Source organism: Lotus japonicus, chromosome 1 (genome assembly GCF_012489685.1).
Source record: "Lotus japonicus ecotype B-129 chromosome 1, LjGifu_v1.2".
NCBI classification, from domain to species: domain Eukaryota; kingdom Viridiplantae; phylum Streptophyta; class Magnoliopsida; order Fabales; family Fabaceae; genus Lotus; species Lotus japonicus.
Window position 1 is genome coordinate 88,531,244 of NC_080041.1, and position 24,143 is coordinate 88,555,386.

The 24,143-nt window shown below is 35.5% G+C and overlaps 3 protein-coding genes across 3 annotated transcripts; 1 reads left to right on the forward strand and 2 right to left on the reverse strand.

Moving 5' to 3' along the window:
• Window positions 1–1,293: 1,293 nt before the first annotated feature.
• LOC130732188 (two-on-two hemoglobin-3-like) lies at window positions 1,294–2,785 on the forward strand. Its single transcript, XM_057584292.1, has 4 exons — window positions 1,294–1,528; window positions 1,657–1,787; window positions 2,037–2,181; window positions 2,258–2,785. Exons 1-4 carry the CDS (start codon window positions 1,392–1,394, stop codon window positions 2,352–2,354), a joined length of 510 nt encoding a protein of 169 aa, XP_057440275.1. The 5' UTR covers window positions 1,294–1,391; the 3' UTR covers window positions 2,355–2,785.
• Window positions 2,786–11,460: 8,675 nt separating this feature from the next.
• Window positions 11,461–16,152, reverse strand: LOC130727523 (protein ALTERED PHOSPHATE STARVATION RESPONSE 1). The gene is made up of 4 exons (XM_057578678.1): window positions 15,046–16,152; window positions 14,757–14,932; window positions 14,328–14,551; window positions 11,461–13,687 (listed from the first exon to the last, which is right to left on the reverse strand). The coding sequence occupies exons 1-4, from the start codon at window positions 15,938–15,940 to the stop codon at window positions 12,895–12,897; spliced, it is 2,088 nt and encodes a 695-aa protein (XP_057434661.1). The 5' UTR covers window positions 15,941–16,152; the 3' UTR covers window positions 11,461–12,894.
• Window positions 11,592–11,918, reverse strand: LOC130710736 (uncharacterized). The gene has a single exon (XM_057560090.1). The coding sequence runs from the start codon at window positions 11,916–11,918 to the stop codon at window positions 11,592–11,594; it is 327 nt and encodes a 108-aa protein (XP_057416073.1).
• Window positions 16,153–24,143: the final 7,991 nt, after the last annotated feature.

Here is a 24,143-nt window from a genome sequence, read left to right on the forward strand (position 1 = left end):
AAACAAAATGTATAATATAAAAGATATATTTTACCCAAATGTTCAATTTTTTAGTAAAATACACTTCCCTCCCTTGAAATTTGTCAAAATGACACTCAACCTCATTCTTAATCAAAATCTACACTTCACCCCACTCACCCTAACAAGTTAACTACATCTTAAAAGATGCTCACAGAATATTTTTTTTAATTCCAAACTAATAGATTTAAAATTTTAATTAATATTAAAAATTAAAAAAATCTTTATTATTTTGTGTTTAAAAAAATTTAAGATATTTACAATTATATTTTTATAATAATTTATTTGAAACTACTTGATTGTGTTATGTCAACCAAAGCTACAAATACTCTCATAATATAGTCTTATAATATTAGATGGCTTTTTTCTTCATAAAATTTATCTTTTGGATGTATAATTTCAAGATATATGAATTAGATTTTAAATTTTTATTGTACTCTCGAATTATAATTCAATCATGTTTAATAATGAGATTGAGATGACTAAGAATTTAAATGAGCAAAATACACTCCCTCTCTTAAGGTTTATCAAAATGACACTCAACCCCATTCTTAACCAAAATCTACACTCCACCCCACCCACTCTAATAAGTTAACTACATGTTAAAAGATGCTAACGAAATATTCTCTTTAATTCAAAACTAATAAAATTAAATATTTAAATAATTATAAAAATAACAAAAAAAATTAAATATTTTAAATATCTTAAACTTCTTCAAATAAAAAATAATAAAATACTTTTATTTTTATTTTTATTATTATTTAAATATTTAAGTTAAAAAGAATATTCCGTTAGCATCTTTCAACATATAGTTAACTTGTTAGAGTGAGTGCTGAGTGAGGTGGAGTGTAGATTTTGGTTAAAAATTAGGTTGAGTGTCATTTTGATAGACCTCAAGGGAGGGGAGTGTATTTTACTCCATTTTTTCTTTTCTCCCTTTTGATGTTTTTCATTTTTCTGACAAATACTAATATCCTTAAAAGTGAAAACAATAAAACATGGTTGAGGAATCAAAAGTATACTTTCCATAGAAACTTTCCTACTCTTATGTCTTTTTTCCCCCATCATTTTCACACTGTTGTAATTGTCTTGAAGCAATAACAAAAGTAATTTGTTTAATCAAAACAACTGAGGAAGAAACAGGGAGAGTACACAGGTAATTAATTTGAAAACGACATTGTTACCTCGGAATTGAAAAATGGAAGCAATGCCCACCAATCTTTTTTGTTTCTCTCTTTCTTTTTTAATTCCCACTTATTCTTAGCTCATAACCAATAGATGATGATATTGGATCATGTATAATAAGACCGTGCAATCCACGCTAACCCACAAACTCTGTATATGCTCTCTGCTTTGCAAAACAAACTTCAAAGATGCAGAGTCTTCAACACAAGGCCTCTGAATGGAGTGGAGTTCTCACATCCAACGCTTTCGCCATCGATGACACCAATCTTTTTGAAAAGCTCGGCCTTCAAACCTTCATCAGCCTCTCTACCAATTTCTACAACAGGTCCCATGTGTTTCTTTTCTTAACTTTGATTGTTGTATCATTGTATACCCTGCATCTAATTGAGATTTTAAATCATCTATTTGTTTTTGTTTTGTTATTGATTCTTGACAATTTGAGTTGAGGTATAGGGTGTATGATGATGAGGAAGAGTGGTTTCATTTAATATTTGCGAATTCTGACAAGCAAATAGCAATTCAAAACCAGTATGAGTTCTTGGTGCAGAGAATGGGAGGCCCTCCCCTGTATTCTCAGAGAAGAGGTGATCGAGCTTACACACTTGTAAATTTTTCAGTCAAAATTAGATTTATGGAAATTAAATTAAATTAAATCTTAGGCGCAAAAAAACGACAAATAGGATCCATTGATATTCGGTCGTTGTCGCTTTAATTCGTCTGATGTTATGTTTGGTTATGTTTTTGGTTCACAAAATTTAGAAAAGAAATTAGAAATAGGATCACAAAATTTAGAAATTAAATTAAACATTTGGTTATGTTTCTGGATATGATAGGGCATCCTGCACTAATTGCTCGACATCGAGCATTTCCGGTGACACATGAAGCTGCAGAGAGGTGGTTACATCACATGCAACAAGCAGTGGACACTAGTTCAGATATAGATGATGACTCCAAGATCAAATTGATGAATTTCTTCAGGTTCATTTTCCTCCTTAATTATTGGATTCATGATAATAAACGTTCATATATAACAATTAACAACCTTGCTTTTCAGGCACACTGCATATTTTATTGTGGCCGGGATTGAGCTCAAGAATCAAAACTTTCAGATGCCATGCAAGAATGCACCCAGTCCATGTAAAAACTTCTAGCATTATTGAATGATAGCAAAGAAGAATGAGAAAATAATTGTTTAAATGCACTATAAATTTGATGACCAACAAAAATATTTGTTAACAAATAAACTACCACTGTTCACGGTTATGCTTCAGTTTTCTTTTACCGGTTTTGCATGGTCATCTCTTTCTTAGAAACTTTATGGCGAAGTACATCTAAAATTGTTCCAAACTTCTGAAATACATTACTTTCTTAATGAATTACTTTCTCAAGGTTAAAAACTTCAAAAATATTTCATTGATCTTCTCATCTTCAGCTTGTTCTACTTTTTCCTCTATACACATTAACCAAACAACTTAGACTACTTGCAATGAGGTAGTTAAATGGGTGTTGAATGACTCCAATGGGATGTTGAAAATAGTGTTCAATGTTAAACATGTTGAATAAATTCAAAATGTTGAATGAATAGTGATTTGGTCTCACTCAGTACACATGGCAAAATCTCATTAGTTGTTGTAATTTCCAGATTCTTATCTCATCCTAATTATTTGGGGTCAATTATTTCATAGTAAATTAATTTTTTATTTAATTTTTTTTCACCAAAATTCATCATTTTTTTGTCTATAAATAGAGACTTGGTTCATTTGATTTGGACACAGAAAAAAAAACGACATTTTTCCCTCTTGTTTTTCTATTTAGCCTCCAATAAACTCTTGTTTTAATTAGTGTATTGTATTGCATTTTAAGTTTTTTGTAATTTCACTTGTTTTAATAATGACTATCCCTATATGTCATCTTTTTTGACTTGCAAGAAAAAATTAATTAAGAATATAAAATTACTAAACTAGAAAGAAAAAAAAAGTAACTCTAAATTATTTTAATTTAATTTAAATCGATAATTGTTATTAATATATAATCACAAAAACAAAAAACATAAAAGAAAGTAAAGAATATGAAATAAAAGTGGTGGGGTAGGGTGTTGAATTTTATTAAACAAAACCATTGTAGTGAGTAAAAGTTGAATGAGTGTTGAATTATTAGGTAAAAGAGAGAGAAGATGAGGTGGAGTGTAAAAAGTGAAAAAGTAGGGTGTTGAATGGATTCAACCATTGTACGTAGTCTTAGACGATTTAAGTTTAACTATATCTGATATTCAATTTAGATGAGAAGAAACTAACCCTGTATCAGATCTCATAGGTCTTGATTCCAACTAGTCAAGCAAGTGGATCTTAGAAAAAATTGAGGAAATAATAGAACCTACAAAACCTGCTTAAAACCATAGCAAATGGAGATGAAACTCTATATTAACCTGCATTATGGAGTCGGTTGTGTAAGCCTATAAATAGGCAATCCCGCAATGTATCTAATTGAGCAGCAAACTTAGTTTGCTACCTTCTACCAACTCGAATCATCTTCATCTAATAAACCACTTTTTATATCAATGCATCTAGAGCCACACAGCTCATTTCCAGTTTATATCCTTTCTAACTATTTTAAATTCTAACACTCTAGAATATACCATATCTTCATTAGTGCCTATAAGCAAAACTAGTATAATACAAAAGAAACAAAATCGCTGTTACTAATTAAATTAAATATCAGGATTAACTTAAATTCATATTCCACTCTGTATAAATTAAACAAAGACCAAACAGAACTTGGAAGGTACAGAAATGGGAGCAAGACAAATGTCTGTTCAGGAAAAGGTCCTACACTCCTAGAACAAGCTAGCTTTGGGGTGTGGGTGTGTGTGTCTTCTTAATTTAGGGGTTTACCACAGTAGTTTTTTACCTTTTAAAAGGAGTACGTTAGCAAGTTAAAACTATAAATTGCTAATATATATATAATATATTCAAAAGTGTGGACTGCTAATGTGCTCGTTCTAAAAACCAAATGGGAGATGTTATACAAGCTATTTCATTCATATAAGCTTTATCTGATTCTTACCTATAGCACTAGCACATAACCCTAACAATTCAGTAGTCCAATTTCTCAAATTTTGGTGTGCAACAAGGGTATCCCTCAGCCAACAAAGAGAGATTGATCCATTTCAAGTCATGAAGACCAGTGAAGTGGACTTCCCAACAAAGCCTACCAATATTCTATATACTCAAATTAGGCAAACGCACAAAAAAATAAATCAAGATACTAAGAGTGAAAGATGAACTTTTTCCTTAGCTATTAAAAGTGAAGGACAGACTAACATGATTTTTAATTCCTTAGCAGAAACGGTCAATCTCCTCGATAAGGTCTAGCACGGCCTCCCGGTAGTCATACTCCGAGGATTGGTCGATGGATGACTGCGGAGGAGGGGATTGGACGGGGGTTGGGAGGGATGCGAAGGTTCTGAGCCGGAAAGCTCTGACCTCCGATACGTCGAGGGGAACTCCGCCGGGCTCGGAGGGTTCTTCTTAGCATCGGGGTGACGCCGGAGTAGGGTTCCGGGGGGGATTTCTGGTGCGACGCTTAGGAGACATGATGAAGAAGGTAGTGGGAAACTGAAAAATTTGAAAAACTAAATGCAGAGGACGGGGAAAAGGGACTCACCGGGAAACAAAGTGAACAGAGGGTAGAGGTAAGGATAGATTGCAACGACGCTGGAACGGTGGCTTGCCGGAGGTTTGCAGGAAGAGATTAGAGATGAGAGAAGTGGAGGTTTGGAAAGTGGTAAATGATGAAGGTAGAGGGTTTTTATAGGCACGGGGTGACTGTTGGCATGGGGCGCGTGCGGTTCGCATGGGGATGATGAAAGGGCAGGCCTCATGATGACGGTGCAATGATGGTCTCGAGTGGATGCGACGTGTTGGAGAAAGCGAACAACGCATTTAAGGCAAGATGTAGGATTTGATTGGCCCGAGTCCTATGATTTGGCCTTTAATGTGACTTGATGTGACGATTCGAAAAGGGTTCTTGATATTTCAAAGATACGCTGACTCTTTAATTTCTCTCTCATCGCTGATTCATTGAGGCGACCAAACTCACCACAATCGCCGGTTAATGATGGCGGCCAAGGGCACGTGGAGTTGTAGATACATAGGCATGTGGACTCGTCGACTTGCGACTTGAAGGCGCTTGCCCTATATCTTCTCGCGCCCGTGACCCAAGATATCTTTTTACCTGTGGACTTGTGGGTTGAGGACGCTCGGTCTTTATTTTCTCACGCCATGTTGGCGACTTAGATTTCTACATACATGATGAATAAGTGTTAGGCAGTTGTAGTTTTTCTTAATGACACACTTAGCTCTCATACTTCGAGCTCGGTGTCTTGTGGAATTGTGGACTAGGCGAACCCTTAGAGGGGCAACGCCCAGGGTCCTGCCCGCCTCGTGGAGGGTCCCTAGGCCAGTAGGTTGGACCTCGTTCAGCTAGGCCCATTAAGGACATTCGCACACGGAGGCCTAACCCCGCCTCGATAAATAGGTAGTGGTTACCAATTGTAAGAGACTTTTGCTCATTTAATCAATAGCAAATAGGGGTATAAATCCATAGGAAATCCTTTATAAAAATCTGCAGGAAAAAATTGTATGTATATGTGGGACGGTAGGATCTAAAATAAATTTGAAGGAAAATTCACATAAATAAAACGGCAGGAATATTCAAGGAAAAAATCTGCAGGTAAATCCAAAGATACCATTTATTGCTGATTTTCTTGTGGCTTTTTAATACAAAAGAGATTACTTGTTAATTTTCCTGTAGATACTTTCTGCAAATATTTTTTGAGAAAAAGTTCATAGGAAATTTTAACATTTCTTACGATTTTTCTTTCACATTTAAAATTCGCAGGAAAAACGTATATTCTGTAGGAAAATCTATAAGAATTTCTATGGAAAAAATCCGCAGGAAAAATCGGAAGGAATTTAGCATTTTTTTAGTAGTGAGCGTTTCAGTTACAGTATCCCTTGTCAACCATGGCAAACCATGGCCATCAAGCTCCACGCCCCCAGCTGCCCCTGCCATTTGTTCGCACCCGGGGTGTAACAATCCCCGGTTTCAGGGAAAGCCATATTGTCAAGAACACGACCCGCACCTGCAGAAATCTGCACGCCCCTAGCTGGCTAACATGCCAGCCGCACTTGTATCAGGCAGCTGTGGTTTGCACCCAGAGGGGGTGCAGACGTTACTGTGTATTGCTCTGATTATCGTTGTACCCACTCACCGCGTTGTAACACCCTGCGCCAGGACCCTCAACAATTCTGCCTCTATCACCGTGAGCTAGAGAAGCAGCATGTTGCTGCCCGTCGAGCTAGAGAGGTCGCAGAGATCTTGCTGGAGATGGCGGGTCTTGCACGCTCATTGAACTTAGGATTTTGATGTTTTTTTAGTTCTATTTTTCTTTTGCTGATATTGAGCAAAACTATTTTTTTTGCTGGCATTGAGCAAACTCTCACATAACACGGATTACAATATTTGTAGTTGGCTTTGCTTGAATTTGTTTTTAGTTCAGATGATGTGCCCTTTGATGAGGATTAATATTGTTTGGATATTAATGAAAGTGATGTGGTTCTTGCAACTAAAAAAAACTTTCATTTAGAATCTTAAGTTTCAAGATAGTTCCTTTTCTGTTTGCGTTCATCCTCTATTCATGGGTACCAATTCTAACACATGAACTAGCATCCTAACATCTTCTATTACAAAAAAATAATAAAAACATGATGATAATAGAAATACAGATATAGTTAATTCAAGATTAAAACAAAAAATTCAGAAAAAAAAATGCAAAAAGAATTGGTCATTTAAGTATTTTTAGCAAGTCAGACCCTACAAAGTCCCCCTTAAATTATTTCAATTGCGACTTGTTTTTAGTTTTAACAAAATACTATTTCATAATAAGTTATTTAAGTAGGCTATAAACTTATTTCTAAATAGATTTATATCATCAAATTATAATATAAGTCAAATTGTTCAAATATATAAATATGTAAGCAAGTATATAATATCAAATTATTATAAGAAATTTCTAACATAAAAATAATATCAATGATAAAATACATCTATATTAGTCATTTTTATTTTAATAGGTTAGCATCTTAGGCTTATGAAGCTATGACCTGATAAAATGCTATATATATATTGCTTTTAGTCATGTTCATAATATGAATTTTTTTATTATTTTATTCATATCAATATCAATTTGGATTTGTGCACGGAATTTTCATTGCTCATAAAATTTTGACCATACACCACAAAATTGTTCACACAATTCTAATTGTGTACAAAATTTTAACCATACATAAGTAATGCATATGTATAATATTAATAATAAAAATAAAGTTATTTTACATGAAACATAAAAAATCACCACGTACTAATAAGACTAACCAACAAAGCACAAGTCATATAGTATGATTCGTATTAAGCCTTTAATTAATTTTTTTTAAAAAAAAAACTTTCATTTTATGAGTGCTTCTTAGGTACGCATTAACCAAAACTAATTTTATTTATTTATAATTTTATTCCTTTTATGTATATAAAAAAAATGAAACTCTTACATGTATCACACATATAAAACTTCACTACTCTATCTACTCGTGTCAACGATTTGCATCAATTTATTACTAAATTCACATTATTCATCTACGAGTAGCCTATGACAACTCAAACCTTAAAGTTTGATATATGACAGGTCACAAATTAGGTTTGAGCCGCAAAATTAGAATAAAGGTCAGATCCTTGGTCGTGCAAAGTATATTATACACGTATTTGTATACCTTATTTGTGCATCAGTGCAACATAGATAACTATGACTATAAAACATTGATCACTTAATTAACTCAGTTTTATGCCTATCAAAAAAAAATTAACTCAGTTTTAAAATAATCGATTTTACCGTTAAAAAAAATATCGATTTTACACAAATAAATTATCATAATTTCTAGATTTTAAAATTAATACTAAAAAAATTCCAAACAACCAGGTATTTGACAGGATTTGGATCTTTTCTATCTTCATATATATTAAATTAATTAATTTTTAAAATATTTATGAATATAGATATTTCAATTTAGTTGAGAGGAGCTAATCCAGTTTGGCAAAGGTTCTAACAATCTAACTATCATATAGGCTGCTGCACTTTTGTGTTTAAGATAAAGCCCGGACATGGGACCCTTGCCTTGTAGTACCCCTTTAATTTGCTTCTGCATACAGTAATTAATCAGTCATTGTCGGTTGTAATAAGAATTTTGATTCATTTACCGGGTTGTTTTTTTTTCATCACATTTTCATTCATTTTTTCCTTATATTTTCCATCTTTTTTTTATTACATATTCATTATATTTCTCCCTTCTTTCTTTAGAGTGTGAAGATAAGATAATAAGTATGCTTAAAAAACAAAGATAATATAATAAGTAGCGTGACCAACTACCAAACCCCTAATTAGCAGGCAACTGATTTTTTTCTTAAGAAAAACATAAGCATTTTGTATTTTTTATTGGCAGAGTGTCATATTCTTTTACTTAATTCTATTAAGTAGAAATTACAACCTTTTTCACACCTTTCTACCTCTTTTTTTCACTTTTATTTTACTTTATATCTCTTCCTTTTTCTTATCACGTATGATCTTTCTATTTTTCTAATGCTCTTTCTTCCTCATGTTGCAATCCACCGGCATCATCATGTCAAAGGATAATTATCCTTCCATGTAGTATTTACAGGGTGGCTGTTAGGGTGCAAGTGCACCCTAGGTCTTGCATGGTGCAAGACAAAAAAATACCTGCTTTAACAGGTATATTTGACCGGTTGTAATTAAAAAAAGAATTAAATGATTTAGTTAGTACCATTTTTACCCTTATGGGTTGACCCAATTGAATATACTTTACTGACCCAATTCACCATTTCCACCGAACACACAGAAGCCAAAATCTCCATTGGAATGAGTTGAACCATATATATTCCTCACCATTCCTCCTCATGTCTAAAATTCCGTTCCTTTTTGTTTCATAAAATTTATTTTCTTTTGTCATTCAGTGGCTGATATTGTTCTAAGATTGTAAGATAATAACGTGGGTAGTTCTCTTGGATCTAGTTTGAGCACATTGTGGGTAGTTGCAGACTGCTCTGGTTCATGTGGCTCAGCTGCGAACCCAACAAATCCCATCTATAAAATGAGTACTTACTTTCAATAGAAGGAAAACTGAGAGCTAAGCAGATATCATAGTCAGAGCACTAAGGGCCCGTGTCATCACCCCCTGAGGTTGTTGCAATTCCGCTGGTAGTACCAAGAGCTGCCTATCACTTGTAGAGTTCGCAGTAGATACCAGTTGAGAATGACTAGCAGAGGATGGGAGATCTGGTGCGGAAGATCCCCCTTTTCTTGGACCTCCCTCTAGGTCGACCACGAGGTCTGATTGTGTGTATTACAGTGGGAGATTGAAGTGTGTCTCCTGAAGCACTGGTAGTAAAATCATGAATCAAGGGTAACATAACCTACAATAATCAAAATCATTTCCAGACTAGAATTCAGACCAACTACATAACCATGATTCAACATAATATACCATTTTGGTTAAAAGAAAGAGAAGAAGAGAGTTGGAAGAGACTCACTCACTCGGTTAGTAGTGGCGGTGGAAGAAATAGTTACGTGAAAGTGACCAAATCCACCATCGCAGGGCTCCGACCAAATCAACCACCGCACGACGGCCTCAATCCATCAAAATCAGGGATTGCACGACATGTCTCAAGCCATCTCAAGCAGAAACATCAAACCCATATTCAACCCATGAAACCTGACCCATGATACCCGACCCGGCCAGGAACCAAAACATGAAGGGGCTTTCTTGTCATATACACACTTAATTAAAAAAATAAATTTTTTATCCTTTAACAGTCAAATACGGTAACCAGTTCCACACCTAGCCAGATGGCATAATCTAATTGGGCCTCACCTATCTTGCACTGGTGCAAGACCCACATCCTATTGCACCTTATCCTCCACCCTAAGGAGTTGGAGCTTTCTTTTTGTTACAATTCAAGTTAAAGCATTTAAATTTTGTTTCTTTCAAAATGTACATTCAACTTTCGGTGTTGAAAAACTCCAAACAGATACCAGAAGTGCTTCACATGCAGTGCTGCCACACAAAGTCTCTAGGCTTTAGGCAATGTTTAGCGCGATCTGACATGAATGATGATCTAATTCAGGTTCCAAATTCTTCAAGAAAAATAACTTATGCACTATACGGATAATTGAAGTTCCTTCAGATAAAAATTAAACGATATTTGAAAAATTATAGAGAGGTATATAATTAATTTGCATAAAATTTTCACATGTGTATTCATTAAATATTAGCTATTGATTTATTCCCTAAAATATATCAAGTCCTAGTAGTAGTACCACAAGATTCTTTTGTCATTTATCCATGTCTTGTAGTTCTACTAACGAATATATTAAAGGAAGAGCCTCAGGAGTTCTGTCCACATCTTCATTTTGACCTAAGCCTAAAGTAAGCTACAGAAGTTTGAAACATTCAAGCTTTCAAATGTCTTTTTTTATGTTTGTTTGGATAAGTGTTTTGAAATTGATTGAGAATTGATTTTGGTAAAATTGATTTTGATAAACGTAAATTGAAATTGATTTGATTTATGAAAAATGGATTTTGTAATGTAATGTTGTGAAATCTAATTATAAATTTCAGGATTATGTTCAATGCAAAATTATTGTCTCTAGCTTCTAACAAAATTAATTTTGAGACTGAAATCAATTTTTGATATTATCTTTCATACATCTATTGTGTCCTTTAGAATTGATTTTACGCTATCAGAGACTTCTACCCGTGCATAGCAAAACAAACTAATTAATATGATAACTCATGGGGTCAACTCTCAACTAACAAAATGAAAACATTATTGAACAGCCAGAAAGAAAGAACCAACACAAGTCAAAACCAGAAATTAAGATCATATCCAAAACTCAGAACACAATGCCTTTAACTATAAGAAACATAAGACAAAATCCAGAACCCAGTCCTGTTTTCTTTTGTCAAAACAAAAGGAATTAATAGGATGTTTGGTTCCACCCTGAAAAAATTCTAGAATCAATTCTGATTAGAAGTTACAACTCTTAACTTGGGTGGAAATCATGAAACCAAATATGTACTAAAAAACTCAGTGCAATTTGATCACTTTTTTGGACTTTGAAACCAGCAAAGATAATCATTCAATGATAACTTTTCTATGTATATATCAATGTTTATCTAATACATATCATAAGTGCCATTTTTATCCACAACAGCACAAAAAAGAAAAACACAAAAGTGTGATGATGAGATCCAATCAAGTTTTCACCAATCAAGTTTTGATGGTGAGATCCAAGAAGGATCAGCAAAGCGAGCTGAGAAGGAACGAGGAATGTTATCAGGCTCCATCCACCCAGTTCCTTGATCAAAGTTCATTGAGTATGTTTCTTCATCATAAACACCATCACCTCTAGCAGGAGAAGAACTGAACACTTTCTTCTTCCTGTCTCCTTTCAGTTTTCTCCAGAGCATCTGCCACACTGTTCTTGTGCCATCATCATGGTAGTGGTGGGGTTTTGTGTTGCTCCGACCAAACCTGATGTTTTCTTTCCTTTGACTTCTTGAACTGAACCACTGCTTCTTCATATCCATTACCTAAATGCTAAGAAAACCAAGGTAGGATTCTTTTTTATACCCCTTTTGGCCCTTCTTTAAGGGAGCCTCTTCCAATGTGAAACTACCTATATTTTGAAGGTGAAAAGTCCCTTTCTTTGATCAATTGTGGATTCTTAATCTTATCCCCCAATATAAATAATATGATGGGGGTGAAATTAAGCTTCAACCACCAACCAAAGCAAGCATGTGTCATTGTTTAAAAGAAAAATAAAACTTTGGAAGTTTCAAAGTGAAACCATTGAACTAGTCATTGTTTGCTAGCCGCTGTCTACCTCTGTTCTCACTTGGGTTCTATGAAATGTTAAGATTAATAATATTTTTTTCTTGAAGAGTGATACCAATCTAATTGGATAAGGACCTTATAATTCTATTATATCACCTCATTTTCTACTTTTATAAGCTTATGCATGCTGATTCGGCTACCTCAAGTTGCATATTGAATTATTTCCTGCCATTAGTTTCAGACAAATTGTGTGCTGAACTTGATTGGCGATTTTAAATTGTTTTACCACTGCACATGTTGAAAAAACAAAGTTGAAACTAATGCAAGTTGATAGTATCCTTTGAATTTTACACTAAATGAACTTGGTTTACCAATAAATTGATAACATTTTACACTGCAACTACCCTAAGACAAATATCAGACACTTTGTGCATGTTTGAAAATCTTTCGATAATTGATTCTAACAACAAAATCAATTCTGCTCAGAAACTTTTATTAGCAGCTTCTAGGTGTCCAAATAGATCCTGAGAAAAGAAATGCTGATATAAAGATGCTATTAGTAATATGCTTCCATCATCAAAGGTTATAACTTAGAAAACAATGGCAAAATTTTCACACAAGATTGACAAATCTACATGTCTAGTTTCTATGCCTTCTTGTGTGAGGAGGACAAAGCAGGTTTGAAATACATAGACTTCTTCTCGAAAGAGAACAAAATATCTTACATTGTCACGCCACAGCAACTCGGGGCTGTGTGATTGACTTTAGTTTCTCATAACCATCAGCACAAGCATGGGTGTAATCTGACAATGCTCTAAAGAGCTCAGGCAACCGAGTTTTGAGACTCTGGAGTGATTTCTCTCGCACCTGAATACAAAGTTTTTGGTGAGATTCAACTTCCTCTTCTAATCTTTTCTGCAAGCTCTCAACAACAAACCGTTTCTCCGAGACCGGATTGTTTGTATTCACTTCCTCTCCTCTTTCATGATCTGCTTCATCAGGTCCCCTCCTCATTAAATGCTTCTGGTACCATTCCTCAAAGGACTGTTTTTTCTTCAAGTATTCTTTTCTGGTTTCCTCACATCTCTCTTTTAACTTCATCTCTTCCTCCTGCTGAATTATGATCGTCTTTATCACAGCAGCGAAGGAGGATATAGCAGATTTTGCAAGCTCATCCGGAAGCTTGTCAAGATAATCATGCCACCCATGAAGAAGGGCTTGGATGGGTGGATTCTGGGCTTTTGGTGGGGATGAGATTTTCTCTTTTAGGTTGCTTTCAATCGGAATGAGATTTAACTTTAGCCAGCTATTAAGGGCTTGGACGTAGTGTTTCTGTTGAGTCACGAGTTTCTCAAATTGTAAATGCCATTCTTGGATGACATTCCAAAGTTGCACCGTACGCTCATAATGATGCTTAGTTGTTTCCTTAGGAGCTTGAGAAATATCAAGAGATTTGAGGTCTGTAACTATTTTCAGCTGGCTGTTATGATGTATGCACATATTTTCCCACATGTTGGCCATCCTGAAAAGAAATCAAGTAGGTTTATGATTAAGATCCATCCATACTGCTTGCTCCCTTAAACTCTCTTTTATTAAAATAAGAACCTGGTGGGTAACAGCATATAGTAGCAAGACAAAACAATCACACAGCACACATTCAAGTTTTTAGATCAAGTAGTGGTCAGTATCAGAGCAAATTGAAAAGTAGGAAACTAGACATGTGAAGTCACATGATTCTTAATATCTTATAATAATCAATTGATTTTTTTTGTCATGTGTTCAGTGTCCAGGCTCAGAATTTAAATGACACAAATTGAAATTCTAAGTACTAAACTCCAGCACAAAATGCTTTTTTAGGTTGGGATATCCTTTTGTTTAAAATATTTTGAAACACTAATTCCTAGGATGTTTGTTGCAGGATTCAATTTTATTTTAAAATTTCACATCTAAAACTAACTTAGGTCATCAAGCTAGAAACTCAGGATGATCCTGTCAATAGTGAAAGAAAGTTGAAATTCACAATGATACAAGTTTCTTCCACTGATCTTCATTCAATCATAGCTATTTACACACCCCAACAAAGACCAGATAACATAGCTACTAAAATGGGACAAAGGTAAAATGCCATTATATCCCTTTAATTTCTCATTGGCAATACTTACTCAGTAACAAGAGCAACAAGTTTGGGATACAACTGAGCATCACGGATGTGATTGACTTCTGAAACTGTTGAATCCATAGACTGCATATCAACAATATATCTTGTGTGTAAATGACTAACAGCTGCTTTAGTTTTTTCTAATGATTCGACACTGGCGCCACGCTTCTTCTGCTTGTTCAGAATTGCAACTTTTCTCTGATATTCGAATTTCATAAGCTCACCTTGCTGTTCACAATGAGTCAAATTTAGAAGGTAAGACATTCAATAAAGGCTACATGTTATGAATGAAAAAGTATCATAATGTCAAAAGTGGAACAATAAAAGCTACACTCAGTGGAAAAGTGAAAACAAAATGGAAGATCAATGACCAAGCTAACAAGACCAATGACTCAATGAATGTATAATGTCAAAAGTGGAACAAGACACCAACCTTCACTTCTTCATAAAGTTTCTTTTCCCAGGCTAACAACTTGTCCAAAACAGTAGCATGAGTTTCAAATTCTTCTGAATCAACATCATCTTTTGCACCATCACCATTGGACACACCCCTGAATGACCTATTCCAAGTTATCACGCGCATAACCCTAGCAGAATGATCAATGTGACCTGTGTTCATGTCACTGCAAATTAGCTCAACCATTCATATCAATTCTAACAAGCAACTAAAAAACAAGGGATTGATCCAGCCACAATATCTCATGTTGAATGAATGAAATTACCCCTATTATCAGCAAAATTGGAATGATAATGCAATCTAGTAGCCTCAAGCATCTTGGTAACTTCTTGAGCACTTTCAGAAGCTCTTAAGAAATGATCATCAAGGGAATTGAGAATCTGCAAAAGAGTAACAGAAGGAGCCACCTTAATTGCTCTCCTAAAATCAGCTGGTGCTGTTTTGGAATGCTCAATGTGTGCCGTCTCTGTTATCTCCCCTTCATGTTCATCTTCATCTTCATGGTGGCGCACCTTCACCATTTCCGGTGTCTTAGGCTCAACCTCCTCCTCTTCCTCTTCCTCTTCCTCCTCCTGCAAGTGTCCATTCTCACCTTCGTTCTCATCTTCCCCATCCAAAGAAGGTCCTGGCATGTTATCCACCATGAAGAAATAGTCCCAAGCCAAGTTGTTCTTCGAATCCGGCATCTTCTCCGGCGTCGTGTCGGCGGCAGCGCCCTTCTTCTTCACCAGCTTGTCCACATTCGCCCCATCTTCCTCTTCCTCCTCCTCCTCCCCCTCTTCAGCAATGGCGATGGGGGAGAGCTGGCGGTGGAGCTGCAGAGCCACAGCAGGCATGGAGGCGGCGCGTTTCAGCGATGCCGGGGAGAAGTTAGGAAGCGGCGGAGGCGGCGGAGGGAGATTATCCTCCATAGGAGGAGGAGGCGGAGGGCTAGAACCGTTGTCGAGAGGTGGAGGCGGGTGGATTTCGAGGTCGATGTGGGACTCGCCGTGGGCGTAGTCGTTGAGGGCGGCGCCGGTGTTTTTGAGAGAGATGGCGTAGCCGGAGTGGCCGGATGCGAAGGCGTTACGAGCAACGACGGCGTCTTTCATGAGATTCTTGCGCTCCTTGCAGCGAGCTACTGATTCCTCGTTGTCTATCCTTGACTGAGCGCAACCCATTTCGGAGTGAGATTTGAGTTTGGAAGCAAAACGGCGTCGAATTGAAGATAATGTGGGTGAATGAATGGTGACTGACACGTTCGTGCAGAGTACAGAGGACAGAGCAATGAAGAGAGAGAGGGAGAGTGGTGAGTGCAGAGAAAAGATTCGTTTTCTATTCGGTGAGAGAGAGAGAGAGAGTAAGAAATTGAAGTGTGTATAGTGTTTTTCCTTCCTTAGTGGGTGTCCTCTGTCATGCCAATTATAAACAACGGTCACTTTTTTAAACAAACAAACAAATGTTTTAAGCTATGAACAAATAATTAAAAGTGGTCTACAATTTCACCATAATTAAAAGTCACTCTATAACTTCATGATTTTATGTGATTTCATCTCTGTGTTGGGTTCATGTGTGTCGGGAAGCTAATCAGTTTGCTAGTTTGCTGATAAGCTTGCGGGTTTGGCACATGGGATGGAGCTTGGTATTCATGTTTTAGATCATGCCCATCCTAGTTGCTCAAATTTATTGTTGTTTGATGTCTCGGGAGTAACCTTCCCTATGTCTACCCTTGTGTAGTGTTCTTTTCTTTGGGCTTTGACCTCCTTCCAACAACAAAAATATAACGAGTTATGATTCATTTGCACTTCCATCATTTTTTTAGAATTGTTTGGTGGTCGGTTTCGGGTCAGGAACGTTAGTTTTATCGGTTGAAAAATATCAAACCGCCAGACCTGTCACCATCCGTCTATTGGTTACGGGTTGTTCGGATTCGATTTTACCTCGTGGGTTCGCATGGGTTGTCAATCCAAAAATTAATCACAAAAAAGAAAAAGAAAAAGAAGATGAGGATGAAAGAAATGAATCCATACAGCACAACACAAATAAAATCTTAACAAAAAAGAAAAACGCTTATTAAGAATAAATTAAACAACATATCCATAAATATCAAATAACCTCAAATCTCAATCGCAAGGTAGGGGATGACTCTACATAAACATTCAGAGTGAGATAACCCCAAATACCAACCCCAGAGGTGAATCCATAGTGTGGCGGAGAAGCTTTACAACACGTTCATAGCTTGGTGGACTTCAATGAAACATTGATGGCGTGGCGGGGACAGAGCCAAACGAGGCTGACACAGAGAATGAAGAGTGTGATATCTCAGATCTAGAGTTATCCTCGCGACGGAGGCCTGTGATTGTTGTTCGTGACAGTGAGACATGCGCAGTGAAGGTTCCTCCTCATAGTTCTTAGACCGATTTAGGGTTGAAGCAACGATCACAAGGTATGGTTGGTTGCGGCATAGAGGGTTTGAGTTTGAGAGGCTAAGAATAGGCTAGGGCTTGTTAGCTGTTGAGTGGTGGGAGAAGGAGAAGAGAAGTTGCGTGGTTTGATTTGGCTTAAGAGAGAAAGACAAGGTTGCCTACGGTTTAGTAAATGAGAAAAAATTAATGGTGGCTAGGTTAAGCCACACAACAAAGGCGTGAGAGAGGCTTTTTTGGGACCGTCGCTCAATAAATGGCCAAATATGAAACTAGGATTATGCTAGTATATGCTTTCCAAAATAGTTACTTTGGCCATAATGCAACCCCATCAAAAATCGACCAACTGAACTCATACGAACCCATTTTTGTGGTTCGCCCATAACCGCAATTAATCCAGTCCGACCTAGTAACAAAAATGAACGGTTAGTTCGATTTAAGGCGAATCAGTTCGTGTTGGACACCCCTATTATTTTTCACTTTATTTACATCTCACTTTATTTTTATATTTTTTCTCTTTAGTCATATCACTCATAACATCTTTTATTTTCTCTCTCTAATTCCTATCTTTATCTTTTTTCCACTTCATTATGATTCATGTTTTCTATCAATCCAGCATATCATTCAAGTGTGTTATCTTCGAATGTACAAAAATAATACGCTTTGCGTGCTTATAAAAAATAAGAACCACACCTTTCGTATGCACATAAATATGAGAACGTGCATGTCATATTTATATGCACACGAAAGGTATGTCTTCTTATTTTGATAAGCATACACAAGCGTATTTTTCTTTGTATATATAAAAAAAACTAACACTTGTGCGTATTTTTTTTAACCATGAACATTCCTGATTGATACCAAACATAAATATTGAAAAATGTCCATAAAGTTGATTTTTTTAGTATAAAAAAAGAGCACACTTGTATATCTTATTCTGATATGTTATGGCAATCACTTGTACAAGAAATTAAAACAAATACTGAATGTGTATTATGCGACGTAAGTAAATTCAAAGCCTCTTGTACTAATAAGATGTTGAATGTTGATAACTAATAGCTATGATTTCTCACTCATAGCTTCAGTAATTTATACACCACTGACATTAAAACAGATTTTAGCCTCTCTTTTAACCCATGGAGACAATTTCTTATAGGAGAACATTAAAAAAGTGTTTACTTTACGAAAGACTATGGTTGTGTCTACCGTAGGTTCTTATACAAGTGAACTACGGTGGTGCAGTTTCGCCAAAGACAAAAATACCCTTAAATTTTTATTGATGAGACAAAATATTCTTAATTTACCTTCAGATCTAACCCCCACCGGCCACCGCTAAAAAAGTAATGAAAGAATGAATTTACAACCCAATGAATGAAATGCAAAAACTTGAAAAGGGAAAGGAAAAGAAGAAAATCATCAACTCATATCCTATCTTTCCAAAATCAAGACGTTCAAAAGCAGAGAGTTAATTCCAATTAGATCTTCGCTAAGATCTCAATTTTTGTTCCTAGTTTTTAACTACAGTGATTTGATTCCTCTGTGGCCTGCTGCAATTCTCGGTATTTATTATCACCATGTCGTGGCATTCACTTTACATTTTCCTATGTTTTCTTCATTCATTCATTTAGATCTAAATCTTCCTCCTCGGGTTTCCTAGGTCTATGCTACCCGATTCTCAAACCATTTTTCATTTAAATTCTGCTTTTTTTAACGGGCTTCATTGGTTCAGATCTGTTTCTTTCTTATCATGTTGGTTGATGAGTTGCGAGAGGTTCAGGGTGGGTTTCCCATTTGATTTTATGAACATTGTTAGATGTCATCGTTGTTGGTAATGGGGTTGTGTGCTCTACTTCTCCCTTCTTTCCCCCCACACAAGTTTTCATCATTTTAATTCCTTCATCCTTGTCTTGTTCATGTACCTCTGAAGTTTGAATATCCAGCTTTCCGAAAGGCACCGTTTCATTTAATTCCAAGCTGCGAGGTTTCAAATCTGATCTACAAACGTCGACCGTGCCGATTCAAACCCTTACTATATGTGGTTATACTTCATCTGTAATTTCAGATCCAGTTATTCCAAACTTGCAAGGTTCGAGGGAGACTCTGGAAGAGGAGTCGTCAACACCGGGTCGCTAATTTCCATGAAGACCTCTACCGATGGAGTTTCAAATTGCAGCTTGAGCGGTGTCTAATGAAGGTCGTTGACAGAAAAAGTAAGAGGGGCTCGACGCCGTCAAAGTTGTGGTGGAGCGGTGCCGGAAAGTGCATTGATGGCAGTGTCATGCAATGACAGCCATGAGGTAAAAGCTGCCGTTAGAAATAATGGTTCGTGGCCAGAGTTGGCATGTCACCGTAAACAATGGTGTGAGTGGATAGTTGAGAGAGTCAATAGTAAAAGGGGTCTTTTAATAAATTATTATATATTTATTAAATGAATTTTTTAATACTAATTATTCTCAACTATTAAAATTTTAAAAATATTAAATGAAACGGTGCATGTAAACTGCACCACGTGAGTCAATTTTTTATTATATATTTATTAAATGAATTTTTCTATACTAATTAATCTCAACTATTTTTTTAAATGTATTAATCTCAACTATTAAAATTTTAAAAATATTAAATTGAATGGTGCATGTAAACTTCACCTCCATCGACTCACGCTAGATAAAATCAAAGACTAAAGTTTTTTTTGAACGTACCAAGAGTCAAAGACTATATAACAGAGAAAAAATCGTCAAATAGATTAGAGGAAAAAAATAACAAAAGGTATATTATTGAAGGAAAAACAACAACTATGCACACGCAACCAGATGCAGAAGCCTGCAAAGCTTACACGATGCTACTGTCAGAGTTCGACAAGAGTGAAGATTATAAGATTGGGATGAAGAATATGATACATAATATAGCATGTTCATCAAAACTAATTGAGAACTTTTTGTAAATAGTGTGTACCTTTTTCATATTAATGATAAAGAATAACACATATTACCAATTATAAAGAGTAATCACGAAAATTCTTGTGAAAAGAATTGGAGAAAACTATAATTTGATAGAAACTACCAACTTTCTCTCTTTGACACTCTATAGAGTAGGTCAAAGTGCTTGTAAACACATTTTTAAAACTAATGAAATTTGAGTAAGAGGGGTAATAAGTGAATGACTCAACCTCTCATAAGTCATTCATAACATATGTCCAATTGCAATATTATTGATGTGAATAAGTGTAATAATTAATGTTATGTGGGAAAGATGCATGAAATGACCCTATATTTTATAATTTTTGCAAATAAACATCATAATTATAATTTCACCTTAACTAATCCTTAAATTTTAATTTAGGTCATTTTGTTATCTAGGGTTAACTCATCAATTGGTAATATCAATCATTAATCGTTTTTTTTTTTGAAACTATCAATCATTAATCGTTAATCTCTTTTCAATTTTAAATAGTTTATTAATTAAAGTTTTTAAATGGAAAACCATATAATTTGTTAATGTTTAATTCACAATTTAAAATACCACAAAAACAAAACACACCTGGAAAACGCAACAGTTTCAAATGTATCCAAATCATTTTAAAATTATTACTTGTGAGTTCTAATTATTTGAAATTTAAAAAGCATAATTGATCAAAATTATTAACTATTGGTGAATTAACCAGGGTCAGTAAAAAGACATGTTACAATAATAATTAGAATTGAATGACCATTGACCAAATATGATGAGATTGTAAAAAAAAATTGAACAACATAATGAAATTGAAGTTAATGATGTATATTTGTAAAAGGAGCTTTAATAAATGGGCCGAAAACGAAACTAAAAAAGGTTGTAAAATAAGGGTCTGTTTGGTACGTTATAAGACCTGATAGTATAAGGTCTGATTGTATTAGGCCTGATAGGATAAGACCTGATAAAATTTTAATATTATATGTGTTCGCGGATTGGATTGGATCGGTTTTGAGGAGAAAAATCATCCGATCCGATCTCATCGGTTTTATGATTTTGTCATCCAATGGATTTTTTACTAAATTCAAATCCGAACCAATCCGATCCAATCTATAGCGGTTTGGATTGGATTGGATTGTTCGGTTTTTGTTTCATTTTTTTATACTTTGAAATTGTGTTGTATAAATTTTAAAAATATATAATATATTAAAAATACAACGATACATAATTTATAACATTAATATAAAATTCATAAATTATAACATAGTCAACATATTTTTAAATTATGATTATAATTGTTTACTTTGATGCATGTATATAGTTCAAATAATTACTTGAACTTTTTTTATTAAAACGTAAAAGGCTTAATTGCAACTTTAGTCCCTGACGTTTATCAAAACCACGATTTTAGTCCCTCACATAATTTAATTACAAGAATAGTCCCTCACGTTCCCTCCCGTTTGCAACGTTAGTCCTTTCGTTTAATTGTTAACAGAAAATGCTTATGTGGCAATGCACATGCCTCTCATGTGACCAAGAAAAATGATTTAACTGCGCCTTTGGTCCCTGACTTATACACATTATGTAGTTTTTGTCCTTGAAGTTCAAAAATTGCATTTAAATTTATATAAAAACAAAAAAAACCAGAAAATGATAAGTATTCATACTCTTCAAATTTAATTACATATTTATTAAATCATAAACATGCATAATATTATAAATTTTAATTTTAAATAATTAAAAATATATGTATTGATTTGCTTATACTTTATAGAATAATAAAAATATATTTAATCAATACATTCAACTTATAAAAGATATCGAAAAAAAAACATGGAGGATTTTAGATAAATAATTTCAATTTAAATTAAATAGGATAGAAAGAGAAACAATTAGGTCAAAACATTACTGAATAAGAATTTAAATAGATATTTTATAAAATCATAATCAGGCATAGTAAAATAAATTTAAATTTGAGTGCAATTTTTGAAGAAGATGAATAGTTATCATTTTCTATTTCTTTATTGTTTTTTATTAATTTGGATGCAATTTTTGAACTTTAATGACCAAAATTACACAATATGTATAAGTAGGGGACCAAAAGTGTGGTTAAATCATTTTTCTTGGTCACATGAGAGGCATTTGCGTTGCCACATAAGCCTTCTCTGTTAAAAATTGGACGGAAGGACTAACGTTGCAAACAGGAGGGAACGTGAGGGACTAGTCTTGTAATTAAATTAGGTGAAAGACTAAGATAGTGGTTTTTGTAAACGTCAGGGACTAAAGTTGCAATTAAGCCATTTTATAAATAAGCATGTGTGATACAATCAATATATATACAATAAATATGTACTATGTAAGTGTAAATGGAGGGATATATGTATAACTAAAAGTATACATATTTGTGAATGTTCGGTTTGGATTGGATTGGTTCGGTTTTGGAAATCAAATCCGAAATCCGATCCGATCCAATAAATAATTTCGGTTTTTTCAATTTTCAGTCCGTTCGATTTTCGGTTTGATTGGATTTCGGTTTTTTTGGATCGGTCTGTCAGTTTTGTTTGGATTGGTTCGGTTATGAACACCCCTACTATACGGCGTTTGGTCATGCACTGTATAATTTGGTGGCGACACTGGCGGTGTGGTACTGGTGGTATTTGAAGGTGATGATGGTGGCTGTGGTGGTGGAGGGTGGTGGTGAAAGTCGTGGTGGAGGGTGGTGTTGGTGGTGGCGGAGGCAGTGATGGTATGAAGGTATCAACGATGGTGGCGGCGGCGGTGGTGGTGGCGGCGGCGGTAGTGGTAATAGTGGCGATAACGATGACTAGAGCGTGGTGGTGGTGGTGGAGGGTGGTTGTGGTGGCAGCGACGGTGGAGACGGTGGTGGTGGAGGTAGAGCGTGGTGGCGGCGGCGGTGACAGTGATGGTGGCGGCGGCAGTGGTGGTGGTGGTGGTAGTGGTGGCGGCGGTAGTTGTGAAGGCGGTGGTGGTGGGGGTGGTGGTGATGGCGGCGACGGTGGTGGTGGAGGGTGGTTATGCTGGCGGCGACGATGGTGGTGGTTGTAGTGGTGGAGGCAGTGGCGGTGGAGGAAGATTGTGGTGGCAGTTGATTAGATATATTCAAGTAGCTTATACATTGCACTCTTATCATGCCTTATCCATTATCTATAAGGTGTGTTGTTACATTGTTGTCTTCCATTTTGTAAAAAACAACCTGATGTCGAAGCAGATGCCTTGACATCTGATTTCGTGAAGCTAGGACATTAGTCCTTTGCTTGGAACGTGATTGTGCGCCCTTGAAGATCTTATGAAGATATGTTTTTATAAGTTACTTGAGGTTCAAGTAGCTGTACCATAAGGGTTTTAATTGTGGGTTGTTATTTGTTGAAACAATCTTTGATAAAAGATTTGTTTCTATCTTTATTTGGAAAAAACGCAACAAGATCTTTGGAGATTCAGTTTTGATTTGATGGTTGTTGCAATCTGTTACTTCAGCCCAAGCAAACCCTAGTGCCTATGCTGCTGCTGAAGTATATAAAATGATGAAGACCTAAAACATGAAGACCACAAAAGCTAATAGAGAGAGATCAAGTGTTTTAGGGTTGTTCATTGTTCTTTGTCCTTGTTACTAGTGAACAAACTTTGCTCCCTGATTCTATAAAGCAAAGTTTTGTTCTGTGTTCTTTGATTCTTCAAACTCTGATTGTTGATTGTTTGTTACCAATCACTGTGGCAGTGATTGAGAGAAAGGGAGAGGGGCTCTCATACTTAGATTGAGATACTATGTATAAATACACTGGGTAGATTAGGAAGTGAACTATGAACTGTTGTGTTCATGAGTGTCTGTAATTCCTGAATCTTGAGATAGTGGATTTTCTTTCTTTGGGTGCAAACTCTCCAGACGTAGGTGAAGTTTCACCGAACTGGGTTATCAATCCTCTGTGTTCTTTATTATTTTGCTGGTCTTGTTACTGTTAGTCAGTTGTCGAACCGGTTGTCCCAGCATCGCGTAGAA